Below are 19,297 nucleotides of genomic sequence, written 5' to 3' on the forward strand. Positions count from 1 at the left end.
TCCGAAGTTAAAGGACCAGTAAATGCAGTAGATTTCCATAATCAACAAAATGTATGATAAAAAGATAATGCAATTTTTTTTACACATTTCAGTAATGTCCATTTCCACTACTCCTGTATCATGTGACAGCCATCAGCCAATCACAAATGTATATGCGTATATTCTGTGAATTCTTGCACATGCTCAGTAGGAGCTGGTGACTAAAAAAGTGTAAATATATAAAGACTGCACATTTTCTTAATGTAAGTAAACTGGAAAGTTGTTTAAAATTGCATACTCCATCTGTATTGTGAAAGTTTAATTTTGACTTGAGTGTCCCTTTAAATGCTTAAGTTTAAAGTTTAAAACATGTTTAAAAAAAAAAGGAAGGATAAAGAATTTTAAAATGTTGTGTACCTTTAAAGGTTTCAATTTTAACTCTTGGAATGTGCTGCTCCTAATTATTGTTCTAACTCATCCCTGGTTGTTTTATTTTTGCAACATGTGGTTGAACACAGAAAATGTGACAGTGCCAATATTCCCCCACACACATAGTTGCATAGTTTCTCCTTTTATTGGCAGATCATCTGTTTTTTTATTGACTCCACAATAATACAGCTTCTTATGCTTATCTGTTTCCATTTTAGAAATGAAAAATAAAACTTGCATTTTTATATAGTGCACTGCTGGGAACTGGCTGCTAATTGGTGGCTGCACATATTTCCCTCTTGTCGTAGGCTCACCCTATGTTTTGAGATAGCTCCCAGTAGTGCATTGCCGTTCCTTCAACAAAGTATACCAACAGAATGACGTGACGCAAATTTGATAATTGAAGTAAATTTCATTTTGCATTTTTATATAGAGGACAGGAGATAAGTTAAAATACCTAAAGGAAAACAGTCCCATCACAACAATATTCCCCCTACTAAACAAACATCTGCCATAAAAGGTTCTCAAATTACACATAACAGTCATGTATATTTTTTTTTAATATGGATAAAATTATTTGTACTGTTTCCTTTTTCAGAGCAGTAAGTTTGGGACATAACCTTTGGCAATTCTCTTGTGTATGTTTATCTTATACCCTCTGCTGCTTATAGAAATAATGGAGGTACACTGTGCAGGGTTTTGTGTATTATCTATATTTAAAAGGGCAATGTATTATAAAAATGTCCCCATTTAAAGGGACAGTCTACACCAGAATTGTTATTGTTTTAAAAGATAGATAATCCATTTATTACCCATTCCCCAGTTTTGCATAACCAACACAGTTATATTAATATACTTTTAACCTCTGTGATTATCTTGTATCTAAGCCTCTGCAAATTGCCCCTTTATTTCAGTTCTTTTGACAGAATTGCAGTTTAGCCAATCAGTGCCTGCTCCCAGATAACTTCACGTGCACGAGCACAGTGTTATTTATATGAAATACATGAACTAACACCCTCTAGTGGTGAAAAAACTGTTAAAATGCATTCTGAAAAGAGGTGGCCTTCAAGGTCTAATACATTAGCATATGAACCTCCTAGGTTAAGCTTTCAACTAAGAATACCAAGAGAACAAAGCAAAATTGGTGATAAAAGTAAATTGGAAAATTGTTTAAAATCACATGCTCTATCTGAATCATAAAAGTTTATTTTGGCCTAGACTGTCCCTTTAAGTTGTTTTCAGTTATACATTTTTGCCTGTTGGAGTGTATTCATATATTTCTTTTTTTGTTTGTTTTTTTGTTTTTTAACAAATGGTTCCTTTATTTTGGCATTTGGAATAGCTTATTTTGTCTGTTGAAAATTTTTATTGGCTGTAGAAAAGCTATGTAAACACAGCCAGTAGAAGAAATTACACTCCCAGTGGCATGTAGGAAAGATAAGTAATAACATATTTATTTTCAATTATTCTCTATAAGGGCGTGATTCTCAAAAACTCTTTGGCATGGAGAGAAACCATCCATTTTTTTATTTGCATTGGATTATCCTGTAAAGTTAGTGTCTCTCCTTTACAAAAAGAGTTTTAGTGAAATCCCCTTAATGAGAAAAACAGTACATAAAAAAGCTACACTACTTAACCCCTTATAGGGACATAAAACCAAAAATAAATTCTTTCATGATTCAGATAGAGATTACAATTTTAACCCCTTAATGACCGAGGACGTGCAGGGTACGTCCTCTTAAAAAAGTCACTTAACGACCAAGGACGTACCCTGCACGTCCTCGGTTTGGAAAGCAGCTGGAAGCGATCCTGATCACTTCCAGCTGATTTCCGGTTATTGCAGGATGCCTCGATATTGAGGCATCCTGCAATAACATTTTTTACCCCTCCGGTGCAGAGAGAGCCACTCTGTGGCCCTCTCTGCACCGGACATCGATGGCCGCATTCGTTGGTGGGTGGGAGCTGAAGTGGGAGGTGGGTGGGCGGCCATCGATGGCTTCTTAGTGAGAGAGGGGGGCGGGATCGGTTGCGGTGTCGCCGGGGGCGCGCACGGGCGCGCGCGCGTGCACGGGGGTGGCGGGCGGGCGCGTGCACGGGGCGGGAGCGGGTGGGAACCGCTACACTACAGAAAAAAGGTACAAGTTGAATATATAATTAACTTATTTTTTTGAAAGCATCTAAGGGATCAGGAAGGGGTGGGGGGTTGGTATTGGGGGGGGGGAAGCTACACTACAGAAAAGGGGCATTTTTTTTATATTTAACCGCATATTTTTCACTAAAATGGGTACTGGCAGACAGCTGCCAGTACCCAAGATGGCGCACATTAAGTCAGAGGGGGAGGGTTAGAGAGCTGTTTGGTGGGGGATCAGTGAGGTTGGGGGCTAATGGGGATCCTACACATAAGCATATGTAAATATGCTAAAAAAAAAGCACAAAAAAGCCAAAATTCTCCTTTTATTTTAGTACTGGCAGAGTTTCTGCCAGTACTTAAGATGGCGGGGACATTTGTGGGGTAGGGGAGGGAAGAGAGATGTTTGGGAGGGATCAGGGGGTCTGATGTTTCAGGTGGGAGGCTGATCTCTACACTAAAGCTAAAATTAACCCTGCAAGCTCCCTACAAGCTACCTAATTAACCCCTTCACTGCTAGCCATAATACACGTGTGATGCGCAGCGCCATTTAGCAGCATTCTAATTACCAAAAAGCAACGCCAAAGTCATATATGTCTGCTATTTCTGAACAAAGGGGATCCCAGAGAAGCATTTACAACCATTTGTGCCATAATTGCACAAGCTGTTTGTAAATGATTTCAGTGAGAAACCTAAAATTGTGAAAAATGTAACATTTTTTTTAATTTGATCGCATTTGGCGGTGAAATGGTGGCATGAAATATACCAAAATGGGCCTAGATCAATACTTGGGGTTGTCTACTACACTACACTAAAGCTAAAAATACCCCAAAAAGCTCCTTACATGCTTCCTAATTAACCCCTTCACTGCTGGGCATAATACACGTGTGGTGGGCAGTGGCATTTAGCGGCCTTCTAATTACCAAAAAGCAAAGCCAAAGCCATATATGTGTGCTATTTCTGAACAAAGGGGATCCCAGAGAAGAATTTACAACCATTTATGCCATAATTGCACAAGCAGTTTGTAAATAATTTCAGTGAGAAACTGAAAGTTTGTGAAAAAATTTGTGAAAAAGTGAACGATTTTTTGTATTTGATCGCATTTGGCGGTGAAATGGTGGCATGAAATATACCAAAATGGGCCTAGATCAATACTTTGGGATGTCTTCTAAAAAAAAATATATACATGTCAAGGGATATTCAGGTATTCCTGAAAGATATCAGTGTCCCAATGTAACTAGCACTAATTTTGAAAAAAAATGGTTTGAAAATAGCAAAGTGCTACTTGTATTTATGGCCCTATAAGTTACAAAAAAAGCAAAGAACATGTAAACATTGGGTATTTCTAAACTCAGGACAAAATTTAGAAACTATTTAGCATGGGTGTTTTTTGGTGGTTGTAGATATGTAACAGATTTTGGGGTTCAAAGTTAGAAAAAGTGTGTTTTTTTCCATTTTTCCTCATATTTTATAAATTATTTTATAGTAAATGATAAGATATGATGAAAATAATGGTATTTTTAGAAAGTCCATTTAATGGCGAGAAAAACGGTATATAATATGTGTGGGTACAGTAAATGAGTAAGAGGAAAATTTCAGCTAAACACAAACACCGCAGAAATGTAAAAATAGCCTTGGTCCCAAACGGACAGAAAATGGAAAAGTGCTCTGGTCACTAAGGGGTTAAACAACATTCCAATTTACTTATATTATCTAGTTTCGTTCATTCTTTAGATATCCTTTTTTGAAGAAATAGCAATGCACATGGGTGAGCCAATCACACGAGACATATATGTGCAGCCACCAATCAGCAGCTACTGAGCCTATTTAGATATGCTTTTCAACAAAAGATATCAAGAGAATGAAGCAAATTACATAACAGAAGTAAATTGGAAAGTTGTTTAAAATTGCATGCTCTTTCTATATCTTGAAAGAAAAAATCTGGGTTTCATGTCCCTTTAATGCGGAAACAACAGCCATTAGGATATTAAGCTGTGGTTTGTCCCACACTCCCTAGAGAAACCAAAACCTAGGTTACAGATTTTGCTTTTTGGTTTATCGTCTAGGGAGTGTGGGAAAACCACAATTTTCATTCAAAAATAAAACATATGTAAAGGGACAGTAAAACTACGATGAAAAATAAATAATTCAAATGGCACATGCCATTTTAAACCATTTTCCAATTTACTACTTTGTTCTCTTAGTATGTTTTGTTAAAAAAGCATACCTAGGTAGTCTCCTGAGAAGAAATGCACCACTGGGAGTTGGCTGGTGATTGGTGGCTGCCTTTTGTCATTGGCTCACCCAATGTGTTCATCTAGCTCCTGGCAGTGCATTGCTGCTCCTTCAATAAAATATAACAATAAAGCAACTTTGATTAAACTGGAAAGCTGTTTTACTCTATTTGAATCATGGAATAAAAATATTTTTGTACCTGTAATGTGTTCAGTAAACAAAGGAAAAAAGTGTATCTAACCTTGAGGGAAAAGGCAGTGAGTATGTTTCACAGTAGTTTTTTTTTTTTTTTTTAAACAATTATATTTTTATTACATTTGAAACACAATTATTAAAGCCTTTTTTATTTCATTGAAAATGGCTAAATCATTAATTAACATATTGAAACATTGTTTCTTTCTTTTAGAACAATTACATTTTATTAAAAAAAACTATTAAAAGGTCAAGTATTAAAACCATGAATAGAAGATGTGTCTGTTAAATGTATTCTAGTAAAAAAAAAATTAAAAAAAATGTTGGTCTTATAAGTGCATTCTCTCTTTATTTGAGAATTCTCTGTCAAATGTAGATGCTCGGTATTACAGTAATAAGAAAGACAAAGACGCTATAGACAAACCCTTCAGTTCCAAAACTAGTCAGATAGGACACTATGAGCTAATAATAACCAGGGACGTGCTATCTATTTTAACTTCCTTTAGCACCTGTTAAAACTGATATTAAAACTAGTTAAAGGGACATCAACTTTTTTTTTATATCTACATATCAGAAATTAATAACTATATATATAAAATCTGCATACAAAATAAATGGTTTATATTCTTAACCTCAATTTGCATTAGTTTGCATCCCCACACACACTTAAAGGACCACTAAATAAATTAGATTGGAATAATACCCAAATACACAATAAAAACTCAAGGCAATAGCACTTACTGAAATGAGCAGTAGAATATGTTCTGGCAAATGTCAAACTTAACCCCTTAGTGACCAGAGCACTTTTCCATTTTCTGTCCGTTTGGGACCAAGGCTATTTTTACATTTTTGCGGTGTTTGTGTTTAGCTGTAATTTTCTTCTTACTCATTTACTGTACCCACACATATTATATACCGTTTTTCTCGCCATTAAATGGACTTTCTAAAGATACCATTATTTTCATCATATCTTATAATTTACTATAAAAAAAATTATAAAATATGAGGAAAAAATGGAAAAAAACACACTTTTTCTAACTTTGACCCCCAAAATCTGTTACATATCTAAAACCACCAAAAAACACCCATGCTAAATAGTTTCTAAATTTTGTCCTGAGTTTAGAAATACCCAATGTTTACATGTTTTTTGCTTTTTTTGCAAGTTATAGGGCCATAAATACAAGTAGCACTTTGCTATTTCCAAACCATTTTTTTCCAAAATTAGCGCTAGTTACATTAGAACACTGATATCTTTCAGGAATCCCTGAATATCCCTTGACATGTATATATTTTTTTTTAGTAGACATCCCAAAGTATTGATCTAGGCCAATTTTGGTATATTTCATACCACCATTTCACCGCCAAATGCGATCAAATACAAAAAATTGTTCACTTTTTCACAAATTTTTTCACAAACTTTAGGTTTCTCACTGAAATCATTTACAAACAGCTTGTGCAATTATGGCATAAATGGTTGTAAATTCTTCTCTGGGATCCCCTTTGTTCAGAAATAGCACACATATATGGCTTTGGCGTTGCTTTTTGGTAATTAGAAGGCCGCTAAATGCCACTGCGCACCACAAGTGTATCATGCCCAGCAGTTAAGGGGTTAATTAGGGAGCTTTTAGGGAGCTTGTAGGGTTAATTTTAGCTTTAGTGTAGTGTAGTAGACAACCCCAAGTATTGATCTAGGCACATTTTGGTATATTTCATGCCACCATTTCACCGCCAAATGCGATCAAATTAAAAAAAACGTAAAATTTTTCACAATTTTAGGTTTCTCACTGAAATCATTTACAAACAGCTTGTGCAATTATGGCACAAATGGTTGTAAATGCTTGTCTGGGATCCCCTTTGTTCAGAAATAGCAGACATATATGACTTTGGCGTTGCTTTCTGGTAATTAGAAGGCCACTAAATCCTGTTGCGCCTCACACGTGTATTATGGCTAGCAGTGAAAGGGTTAATTAGGGAGTTTGTAGTGAGCTTGCAGGGTTAATTTTAGCTTTAGTGTAGAGATCAGCCTCCCATCTGACACATCCCACCCCCTGATCCCTCCCAAACAGCTCCCTTCCCTCCCCCACCCCACAATTGTCCCCGCCATCTTAAGTACTGGCAGAAAGTCTGCCAGTACTAAAATAAAAGGGTTTTTAAAAAAAAATGAATTTTTTTTTAGCATATTTACATATGCTACTGTGTAGGATCCCCCCCTTAGCCCCCAACCTCCCTGATCCCCCCCAAAACCGCTCTCTAACCCTCCCCTCTGCCTTATTGGGGGCCATCTTGGGTACTGGCAGCTGTCTGCCAGTACCCAGTTTACAATAAAAAGTGCTTTTTTTGGGGGTTTTTTGTTTTTTTCTGTAGTGTAGCTTCCCCCAACCCCCCACCCCCCACAAACAAACCCCCACCACCTTGCTGATTGTTTAGATTTTATTTTTATTATATTTTTTATTTCCCCATTTTCTGCAGTGTAGCGGTTCCCACCCACTCCCTCCCCGTGCACGCGCCCGCCCCCACCCTCCCGTGCACGCGCGCGCGCCCGTGCACGCGCGCGCGCCCGTGCGCGCCCCCAGCCACCCCCGCCCACGATCCCGCCCCCCTTCAGATCCACATGGCCATCGATGGCCGCCACCCGCCTTCCGGTCCGGCTCCCACCCACCAACGCCGGTAGCCACCGATCTCCGGTGCAGAGAGGGCCACAGAGTGGCTCTCTCTGCACCGGATGGCTTACAAACGTTATTGCAGGATGCCTCCATATCGAGGCATCACTGCAATAACCGGAAAGCAGCTGGAAGCGAGCAGGATCGCTTCCAGCTGCTTTCCACACTGAGGACGTGCAGGGTACGTTCTCAGGCATTAACTGCCTTTTTTCTGAGGACGTACCCTGCACGTCCTCAGTCGTTAAGGGGTTAATCCAATTTTTACTCCCCCTGTATCACGTGACAGCTATTAGCCAATCACAAAATAAATTCCAACAGCCGCAAATATAACACTGAGCTGACCATCTCTTCAACATGGAGGAGGAAAACTTAATCCAATTTTTACTCCCCCTGTATCACGTGACAGCTATTAGCCAATCACAAAATGCATATACCTACATACTGTGCACATTTGCACATGCTCAGTAGGAACTGGGGCATCAGAAATTGTGAATATTAAAAGAATGTGCATGTTTTAATAGTGGAAATATATTGTAATATTGTTTTAAATTGCATACCTTATCTAAATCATGACTTTAGGGATAGGAAATTCAAAATTAAAGGAACACTAAACCCAAATTGTTTCTTTCATGATTCAGGTAGAGAATACAATTTAAACAACATTCGAATTTACTTCTTTTATCTAATTTTCTTCATTCTTTAGATATCCTTTGTCAAAGAAATAGCAATGCACATGGGTGAGCCAATCACACAAGGCATCTATGTACAGCCACCAATCAGCAGCTACTGAGCCTATCTATATATGCTTTTCAGCAAAGGATATCACGAGAATGAAGCAAATTAGATAATAGAAGTAAATTAGAAAGTTGTTTAAAATTGCATGTTTTTTCTAAACCATAAAATAAAAAAATTGGGTTTCATGTCCCTTTAAACTTACATGATTAAGATAGAGGCTGTCATTTTAAGACAATTCTATTTGTAAATGTACTTTGTTCTCTTGGCGATTGGTGGCTACCCACATTTGTCTCTTATAATTGGCTCATCACTTGTTTTTTTAGCTAGCTCCCAATAGTGCATTGCTGATTTGGAGGTGACTTTAACTATGTATTTAATTCATTTGCAGTGGTTAAACACAGGGATCAATCACAATCCATTAGAAAAAAGGTATCAAATGTTTAATCACAAAAATACTAATAGGTTTTATCATAAGATAAATTCTAAAGGATTGTGATCAACTCCACAGTTACATATGCGCAATAGAGCAATAATAAGAGCACTTCCATCATGAAAGTGTATGTAAGGTTTTTGTTTTTTTTACTAAATATAATAGAACTTTTTATATTCCAAGCTCAAAATATTTAATGAGAGCATTTATAAATACATTATTTGTTGCTGCCACTTGTCTGTGCTCCTTAATAACAGTTTAAAGGGACATGAAAAACATTTTTTCTTTCATACAATTTAAAACAATTTTCCAATTTGATTCATGTTCTTTATATTCTCTATTGAAATAGCAGAAATCCATGACTGGGAGCTAGATGAACAAATTTGGTGAGCCAATGACAAGAGGCATATATGTTTAGCCACTAATCAGCATCTAGCGCCCAGTAATGCATTGCTGCTTCTGATCTTATCTAGTTATGCTTTTCAACAAATTATACAAAGAGAAACAAGCAAATTAGATAATACAAATAAATTAGTAAATTTTTTAGAACTGCATGTTCTATTTGAATCATGGAATTTTTGGGGAGGTCCATTTAAAATTTTCTTTATAACTAATTAGTCGCTTAAAAAAAAAAAAAAGAGAGAAACCCCTCTGCTTTTGAAGTGAACATAAGTTATATTAGCAGAATTAACACAGCAAAAAAATGATGATGTTTTCAAAACAAATATTAGCATGAGAATAATATGTAGATGGAATTATTAAATTATATTAGTTGTATAAATATTCATTGTTAAAGGGACATGAAACTCAAAAAATTTATTTCATTAATAACATAGATTATATATTTTTAAACAAGTTTCCAATTTGCTTCTATTATCAATTATACTTCATTCTCTTGGTATCTTTTATTGAAAAAGCAGCAATGCACTCCTGTGAGCAAGTTGAACACACGTGTAAGCCAATTAAAATGGGAATGCAAGTTCAGCCACCAATCAGCAGCTAGCTCCAAACTCCTGAGCCTACAAAGGATACCAAAAGAATTAAGCAAATAAGATAAAAGAAGTAAATTCGAAAGTTGTTTAAAATTGTATGCTCTATCTGAATCATGAAAGACAAAAATGGGTTTCATCGCCATGTTGTAACATTCCTTTACCTTTATCTATCTCTTCTGCTGAGGACAATAAGAGACAAATGTAAAACAAGCAATAAAGTGTCCAATCACTGAACTGCAAATAATGACTGAAACAGAAACTCTCTACAATTCAGTCGTAGGACATGTTTTATATGTGCACCTAGTTGTCCTAAGCAAAATAGAGAGATAAGGGAAAACCTAGGTTCTAACATGGCTGTTACAATACCATTTTAGAAATACAGTGGAACTAAAAAGCCCACAAATTTCAGTGTTAAATTACAGTAAACGTACAAAATGAATAATGAAAGTTAATTACAAACATTTTTACTAGGCATAAATAAAGGGACACAAGTCAAAATAAACTTTTATGGTTTAGATAGAGCATGCAGTTTTTACACACTTTACAATTTACTTCAATTTTCAGACTTTGCACAGTCCTTTTATATTCACACTTTCTGGGGAACAAGATCCTACTGAGCATGTGCACAAGCTCACTGGGTATACGTATACTAGTCTTTGATTGGCTGATGTCTGTCACATGATACAAGGGTCCAGAAAATAGGGGGAAAATAAATTTTATCAGAAAAAAATCTACTGCTTATTTGAAATTCAGAGTAAGTGTTATTGCCTTGTCTTTTTATTATGCAATTGTTAATTATGGATTTCTAGTGGTTCTTTAAACATTTTAGATTTAATATACTATGGTTGGATTATTGTTCTTACAGCATTTGTCCTTTCTTGCACTTAAAAATACTAAATTGCACAGCTTGAAAGAAAATGCAGGGCTAAAACTCAACTCATTGTATGGAAAAAAAAAAACTTTATTAAAATATTATGACAGTTCTTTGTTGCCATGACTCCTGTTGAACTAGGCACAAAGTGTAATTCCTAAGAATGCCTACATATAAATCCCACACTTACCTTCTATCAGTATCCACAGTAATGAGAGCACTTCCCACCTCCATGCCATCTTTATCTGAAGTGAATGATAACTGCAAAAAAACCACAGAAAACAAAATGGAGAGTTATTAAGCATGATGGCATTATTTCCCTTTAAAGCAAACATCCCAACCTGCAAAAACTTATTTCAGGGAGGTGGCTTCCCCCAGGACTGCGCCGCCACCCCCCCCCCCTCCCAGTTATATATTGGACACCTTGAAACCCTAAATAAGATAGAGACTTATCATTACAGTAGCTTCCCACTAAAGTCACATTAAAAAAAGTAGCTTTATAGCACAACCACATACAACAAACCTATTTTCCAGTGACCGTACGCTTGTTGAATGCTTAAATATTTTAGAATACGAAGTTTAATTACGTGCAGTAAATAAGGTAGTATTTGTGTTTTATTTTATTAAAATCAGTGGGGGCGGAGCAAGCCTTAACCAAGATGGTCGCAAAATTACAGAGCTCCGTAGCATTAGCTCCTAATTTACATTAAAAGCTTACAAAAGGGCAAGCTGATGTATACATTGCAGCACTATTTCGTGAGAATAACACACTCTGCACTGGAGTATGTCTTTTTATAGCATGGCGATCAAGCGTATCACTTAAGAAACTTATTGAACAGCATCTGTTTTCTGCGGCGTCACACTTGCCAGAGGCTATTCTGGGAGACTCAGATCCTACCATGCAGTGTTAAATCAGAGCGGCAGCTGATAGTGCAATACCGACTAGCTTAGAAAACATTCACCAAGAGCAAACATCAGACTAACAGGCTCTACTTCGAGTTCGTCCTCGGCTGAGCTATGCCTGAGAATCAGATCGCCAATAGCGGCACAGTAAACCTAGCAGAGGACCTTTATTAGACCACGGTAAATTCCGACAGCTGCAAATATAACACCGAGATGACCATCTCTTCAACATGGAGGAGGAAAACTGCTCAATGATTCAAGCGCTCCTTAGAGGCCTGGAACTGCAGTTAACTAATAACTTTGTTGAGCTCAGGCACTTATTCAGATTCCAGTTATCGGAGGAAGACACAAGTAAACCCAAGATGGCGAACAGCGAGGAGATCGACAGGCAATACGAATTACGCAAGGCAGAGGAATACTACCTATCTTATACAGTAGATCGAGACGAAATCCAGCCATTACCCTCTCGAATAATGGAGACAAAGCTTAACCCTACCTCTTCTATATGGAAAGATGACAGTAACTCCATCACACCTAGATCTACTGCCGCTATACAGGGGAACGGTCTGCAGTCAAAGCCCTTTACTGCTGAAGATGTTCATTCCCGACCTGTGCGGAGGGTGAGAGAGTATTCCAGGCAAAGCATTGGTAACCATGAGGTCTGTCTATCCATTTAACATGGGTTATCTGCCTACCCAGGCTCTCCCCGATGGTACATCTCGCCCGGTTTGGGGTGGCTCTTCTACAACCTAGCTCTCTTATCTCTGAACCATGTTGCTGGAACTCATTGTTTGCAGAGGAGAGGTGTAGGTTAGCTTCGCTTCTACGGAGGACATTACACTACGGGGTATCTTGTCACCTATACCTACTGACTTTGTGTATTGATTTTCTATAGACGCTATGCAGTTATGTTCCTTTAATACAGGGATAATCTCAATATTTACTATGTACATATACACTAGGGGTTATCTGTGTATTTATCCCTTGTAGAACCTTATACCTAGCTAATATCCTTCTAGACTGCAAACAGCTAACCCAATATTCCTTACTAGCTAACCCTGCTGCATGTTTAAAGTGGAAATTTACTAGTTTCATGCTTTTTTTTTTTTTTAGAGATTAAGATCAATATGCTCTGGAGCTTACACCCTGGACTAAACTGTACTTGTGGTATTCCCAGAATAATATATAAGGTGCACTGACAGCTGTTGATAGTTCCTCCCTACTTATATGTTATATATATTATTGACATACTATTTATACTGCTCTTCTTCTCTGATTTTATGCTTTAAGCCAGAATTGGTTATATGTGATACCGACTTCAGTTCTAGATGTACAGCCATACACCAGTTCTATAGTCCAGCGATTAGGGCACATAGTTATCAGATGCTCATATGTTGACAGTTAGTTTAAACATATAGGTAATATTTATTACTTAATACTAATTGTTTTTGTTGTTCACGTGTATAGCAGTGTATGTCTGTATGTCTATATATGTATATGTGTATGTACATGTGTGTATAGGTATGGAAATATTCACCTGAATTATTCTAGTCCATTTATCTTAGACCTATTTATATGCAATGACCTAACAGATAGGGATACTCACTAGAAGCATGTATGAGATACAAGGCAATATGCACCTATTTACTATTTGTTTTTGTTTTTTAGGGAAGGGATTCTTATTATTAGCCCCCCATGTGCTCTCAATCCTACAGTAATCACCATTCTCTTTAGATTGAGGACCCCCCCATCTCTACCAAATGGGATATTCTTCCTAACCCCCGATCCTTTTAGTTCGGGGTGTCTAGTATTTCAAATAATTTAGCTGACACTATTTAAAAAACTAAATAGGAACCTTTAAAGTTAGACTCCTTTCAGCTATATGCCTCAAGTCTAGAGGCCAACCAGACCCTGTATAGTAGCAGAGTCCTGCTATTTCCCTACCTTTACCAAAGAGGGCAACCTTCTGAGAGGGAACACCTACTAGTTAAGTAGCCTTAGCTACCCTTTTAATCTATTGGTTTAGGTTGAGTGCTTAGCTTATGTTTGTCCTCTCATTACTTATTCTCTGAGTATCATAACAATTTTTAGTTGTTGTATACCATTCCAAATGTTGATAAAACGCCGCATATACGGTATGTTTATACTTCCTGTAATTTTAAGGTGGCATGGAAGTGGTTAGAATAGAGATTGCACATCCCATTGGCTCTATATAAATATAAAGCATTCAGAATGGTTCATAATTAATACGTTGCCTTATATGTTTGTTTTTGTTATTTATATTGCTGGCTTTTGTAACCTACCTTCTCACACATTATTAATCAGATTAAGGGATTTAACTCACAATCAGGTAGTTACTGCTAAACAGAGTTATCTAGCATTGTAAAGTTTACTGTTGACATTGCATACTTTATGGTGGTGTTTTGTTTAAAGTCCTAACGTGAAAAGATATATACTATTCATATATATGTTGATTGCAATTAGCTATGGCCCCTAGATAATGCCTAATGTGTGGTTCCTCTCTTACTTTATAGAGGCATAGATTTTAGTCATGGTAAGTGTAATATGGACTCAAATTCCTTCTAGTAGGGTCTCATACGCGCATGCCCCAAGGGAAGATCAAAAATGTAACTCCTCATTTCTTCCCTAGGTAGTTGAGAGAAAAACCTAACTCATTAATTACTACCACAACTTTAAGCCTACTGGCCCTGATGCTAAGACAATTTACCCTAAGTACTGTTATATATTTTATGTTTACACTAGCTTCTTATAAGCTTGTATGTGAGGGATACATAGCTTTTTCAGGACATTGCCTTCTCTGTACTTACAGGGAAATCCCCCTCTAGTGGTATTATTTTACAATTATACCCACTCATCTATCACCTCCATCTGACCCCTCTCCTCCCTTTCCCGCCGGCATATATTACCTGCGGGTCATATCCCTACTCCTTTTACCCACATCGCCTATAGCTGGCATCTCCCCAGGAGAGGGGCTCATGTAGCAGTCCTCTGCTCTTCGGATATATAAATATCTCCCCCTGTTTGTATCCTTTATTGGAAGCTACCCTTACTTTTACATACCCTAGCTTAAATTTACTCATGGCGTAAATAGAGGATAACTCCATTAGTAGTGTACTTGAAAGCTCTGAGATCCCAGCGCATTTACAAACTCGAAATGCTAACTGGCTCCATGCTGCACTCCCCCCCCTACTCTATTTTGAGCGACTCTGGCCCGCTGCATTCCCCCTCCCCATAAAACTATAGAGCTAACTCCTCCCTGGCTCTAATTTTAGAGAGGACCATTTTTGATTATACTGCATTTATGAAATTCTATTATAAAACTGGTCTCCCTATAGATAGCCCAAATTATATAATAACGCTTGAGATATATAGATACATAATGCTTTTTCTACATGGTTTTTTTCTGCCATACCTTTCTAATTATACTATGTATACACTTATCTGTAAATGTTTTGGGGCATGCCCTATATGTTGTATTTGTTTATGACTTCAATAAAAATCGTTTAAAAAATAAATAAATCAGTGGGGGGGTTTTTGGTTACTGATGCAAGCTTTGAGGGTTCTATAACGTCCCAGCAACTAAAGGCATTCCTTAAAGAAACACTTCTCCGGATTTGGGCCACATTGGATCATGGTACTTGGAGTTTCAGGGAGATTGCATTCCATTTGCTGGCATCAGGGAGCCGCTATTACAATCAGGGAGACTCCCTGAACTTCAGGGAGAGTTGGGATGTCTGCTTTAAAGGAAATAAGAATCTTTCATGATTCAGAAAGCAAATGCAATTTTAAGAAATCTTCCAATTTACTGTCATTGTTAAATTGTGCAGTCTTTTTAAACTCAAACTATTTGAGGCACTGGCTTTTACTGAGCATGTGCAAGAGTTCACAATGTATATGTATATGAGTCTGTGATTCGCTAAAGGCTGTCACATGATACAAATTGAAGTACATTTTTACATTTTCTCAGATAAAAATCTACTGCTTGTTCAAGATTCAGACACAAGTGCTTATTTTTTTATATGCACTTGTTGATTATGCAATTCTACTGTATTTAATAGTCTTTTAATGAAGGGCAAATGCCAGTATTGTGTAAAAAATAAAGTTTACCTATGCTAAGTAAATATTAATGTTTGAATACTAAATGTCAATATTTAAGTTTTGAAAGCATTATTGAAATCATCTAAAAGTAGAATATTACATTCAAAATGTTGGGTCACATACACTTATATTAACGACTATGAAAATCAACATTCAGGTTTAATTCAAATGTGTCATTCAATATAGAAAAAAAATAAAGGGACATGGTACTCAAAATTTTCTATCATGAATTTGAAAGCGCAGCAATTAAACATGGGGAAAATATATTTTTTGAAGAAAATGGATGAGAAAACTGTTTAAATATAAAGTGCATGGTTGTGCACACTGACTTAGCTCACATGGTTTATGCCACCTAAGAAAATATTTTTTCTTTTTTTTATATATATATATTTTTTTTAAAAAAAAGCAAAGCACTAGCAATACATTTTGAAACATTCTCTTTCAGATGGAACATTGTGTTCAAAATGTAAATGTTAAATGTTTAGCAAATCAATCATTATTAATGTAATCATCATTTGTTATTGTTAACAAATACTCCAAAACATTCACACATTTCTATTCTAAATAAAACAAAGACCAACCAACTGTTTGTTTCAATTCTAGTCTTTTATTCCCTTGCACATTTAAAGTGATGGTAATTCCTAGTGTTTTTGAAACACTCAGATTTACCAGTGCCATAAATAAAGGGGACTTTCAGTCATGAAGTATAAAAAAGCTAAAAGTACCTTTATTTGCATCAAGTTTATGCCAAGCTGAGCACCTCTAGCCTCCCATGGCAATACGTAATTTTGTTCAATGAGGTCGTGTTTCCACCTTTTAGCCAATTGCGTGCTAGTCATCCAGCATAATGCCAAAGGGCAAGCACTGCTATTGGCTAAGTGGTGAAAATGTCATCTCAGCGGCCCTAGGCACTCAGCTCAGCATAAACTCGCTGCAAATAAAGGAACTTTCAGCATGAAGATTTTTATACTTTATGACTAAATGTCCCCTTTATTTATAGCACTGGTAAATCCTAGCATTTGGATTTATCATCGCTTTATATCAGCAAGCGCTACCCAGGTGCTGAACCAAAGATGGGCCGGCTCGTAGGCTTACATTTCTGCTTTTTCAAATAAAGTTACCAAGAGAATGAAAAAAATTGATAATAGGAGTAAATTAGAAAGTCACTTAAAATTGCATGTTCTATCTGAATCATCAAAGAAAAAAAATGGGTTTAGTATCCCTTTAAAGTTTTCATTCATTAACATAGTTTGTATGAATTTGCCAATTTAAGATATTTACAAGATATTTTTGCCCAAAGACCACATTATATCTGTGAACACAGTCTAGATTCTAGGAAATAATAGAATCTTTAGCATCCGTCAATATATGGTTTGCAGATATAGTATGTGGCAATTATACTCGTTCACAAAACAACTGTGCTGGGCTACCACAAAAGCCACATCCGAACTAATTCCAAATGTGGTGTAGTGGCAGACACGAGAATGCCCTGAAGAGTTATCTTCACATAAGTGTCTGTCAGAGTAACTCCAGACTTCAAAAGTAATAAATGACATTTAAACAGGCATTACTACAATAATTTTAATAGGACTTAAAAGGGACATTAAATACTTTGAGATGGTAATATAAAATAATAAATCATATGTATTAAAGAAACTCTGCAATATACTTGCATTATTTGCTCCCTTTTCCTGTAATTCCATGCTGAAATTGTGAGCTTCCCTTGCTCAGGAGTATGCACTTCTCGTATCAGAGAATATTCTATACAATAATGCCCAAGACACATACCTGCTTTTAAACCTACCTACATATGCTCTTCAACAAAATATACCAAGAGAATCAAGTAAATTTAATAATGAAAGTGAAATGAAAAGTCTCTTGAAATTGCATGCTCTGTCTGAACAATAAAACTTTTATTTTAAATCCCATGCCCTTTAAGTACCACATTGCAAAAGATCTGCAGACAAAATCAACATTTTATAAGCATTTAAAGTGTCACTATGTTGATAAAGCAGGCTATGGCGCAAATTACGTTTACAATTTTAATAAATTTGGGATGAAGATTAAAGGGACATAAAACACAAACTTTTTGTTTAATGAATTAGATAGAACATAAATTGTAAGCAATTTTCAAATTTACTTCTATTATCTAATTGTCTTGTTTTCCTGTTACCCTTTGTTGAAAAGCAGGAAGGTAAGTATAGGAGCGTTCACGTGTCTGCATCACTTTATGGCAGCAGTTTTGCCTGTCATGTAGCGCTTTAGAAATGTGCACACTACCTATCCAGATATCTCTTCAACAAAGAATAACAAGGGGACAAATTTGATAATAGAAGTAAATTGGAAACTTATTAATTATATATTCTCTATCTGAAAAATGAAAGAAAAAAATTGGGTTTCATGTCCCTTTAATATTTTCAGAAGTTAATACTGTCATTTGCATTTGCCCATATCTGATACTTACAAGATATTTGTCTGATGACCACTCTACATTATTGAATACTGTCTATTTTCTAGGGCATACGTGGATATCAGTTATTTGTTTTGCAGATATATTAAGTGGTTATTATTAATTCTTGCTTTGCAAAACAACTATCTCAGGCTATCACCAAAAAAAAACATCCTTCTTGATCCCAAATAGGGTTTATTAGTTGATCTGCAAACGCTGGTACAGTTATCTTTACTGAAGACTCCATCAGACTAAACCCAGGGTTCAATTAGTATACAATTGGAAAAACAAACAAACATAATGTTTAACAAAAACATAGGAAAAGTCAACATTAATTAAAGGTACATTATAGGATATTTAAATACAACATTTCAAAATCAACAATTGCATAATAAATTTACAACAATCAGGGGCGTATGTTGGCCTAGGCAAACAAGGCACTTGCCTAGGACGGCAGATTATCTTACAAAAATGCTTCTATTCAAAACTGAAATGCATCCATGTAGATTTCAATTTTGGCTGGAATGTTCCTTTTTAAGTGTTACCCCACATCAATGTTTTGAGGTAATCAGTTACTATAGAGAAGTAGATTCATAATTGTATAAGTGTCTGTATATAGTATTGTGTCTATGACGAAGGCTATACATAGGTCTAAACACATACAAGTATGTAAGCCTACAAGCTTTTTAGCAATGCTTTTTGTTATATTAATTTTACTATTTTTCAGTAAATAGCATGGTTTTAGAAGAGTTCCTGGACTATTTTTTGTTTAAATATTTGTTAACACTGCAAGATCTCTCTATATTTCTGTATCTAAGGGAGGGACAAGCCCAGTGCAATATAACACTGCATGATATGAGAGTTTTATTACACTTAATGCTTTGAATTTTATATTATTTTACACTTCAGATTGGGTCCTTTCTGTATTATTATATTCAAGCTTTGCACTTTCTAGTTTATATTTTAATACATTTAGATTTATATCTAGCAGTAGCAGTGATTCTACAAATTTTGATTATGCCTTAAAGTTTTTATGTTACTTTAACAAATTAGGATCATACTTTGTATATTTCTGTGTATATTTTACAACTTACATTGCACTTGGTATTTTCTCTATTGTATAATAAAACACATCTTTAGAAAGTGGGAGGGACAGAGATGATCCCTGGGCTGAA

General features: G+C 36.1%; 1 protein-coding gene across 2 annotated transcripts in view; it reads right to left on the reverse strand.

The window, feature by feature from the left end:
- Positions 1-19,297, reverse strand: part of MAG (myelin associated glycoprotein) — a 245,553-nt gene that overhangs the window by 107,387 nt on the left and 118,869 nt on the right. For both annotated transcript variants that reach the window (XM_053691254.1, XM_053691255.1), the window contains exon 3: positions 10,842-10,912. In XM_053691254.1, coding sequence (XP_053547229.1) covers positions 10,842-10,890 — 49 coding nt within the window. In that variant the 5' untranslated portion in view covers positions 10,891-10,912. The remainder of the gene's footprint in view (positions 1-10,841; positions 10,913-19,297) is intronic.

This window comes from Bombina bombina, chromosome 8, assembly GCF_027579735.1.
Source record: "Bombina bombina isolate aBomBom1 chromosome 8, aBomBom1.pri, whole genome shotgun sequence".
NCBI classification, from domain to species: domain Eukaryota; kingdom Metazoa; phylum Chordata; class Amphibia; order Anura; family Bombinatoridae; genus Bombina; species Bombina bombina.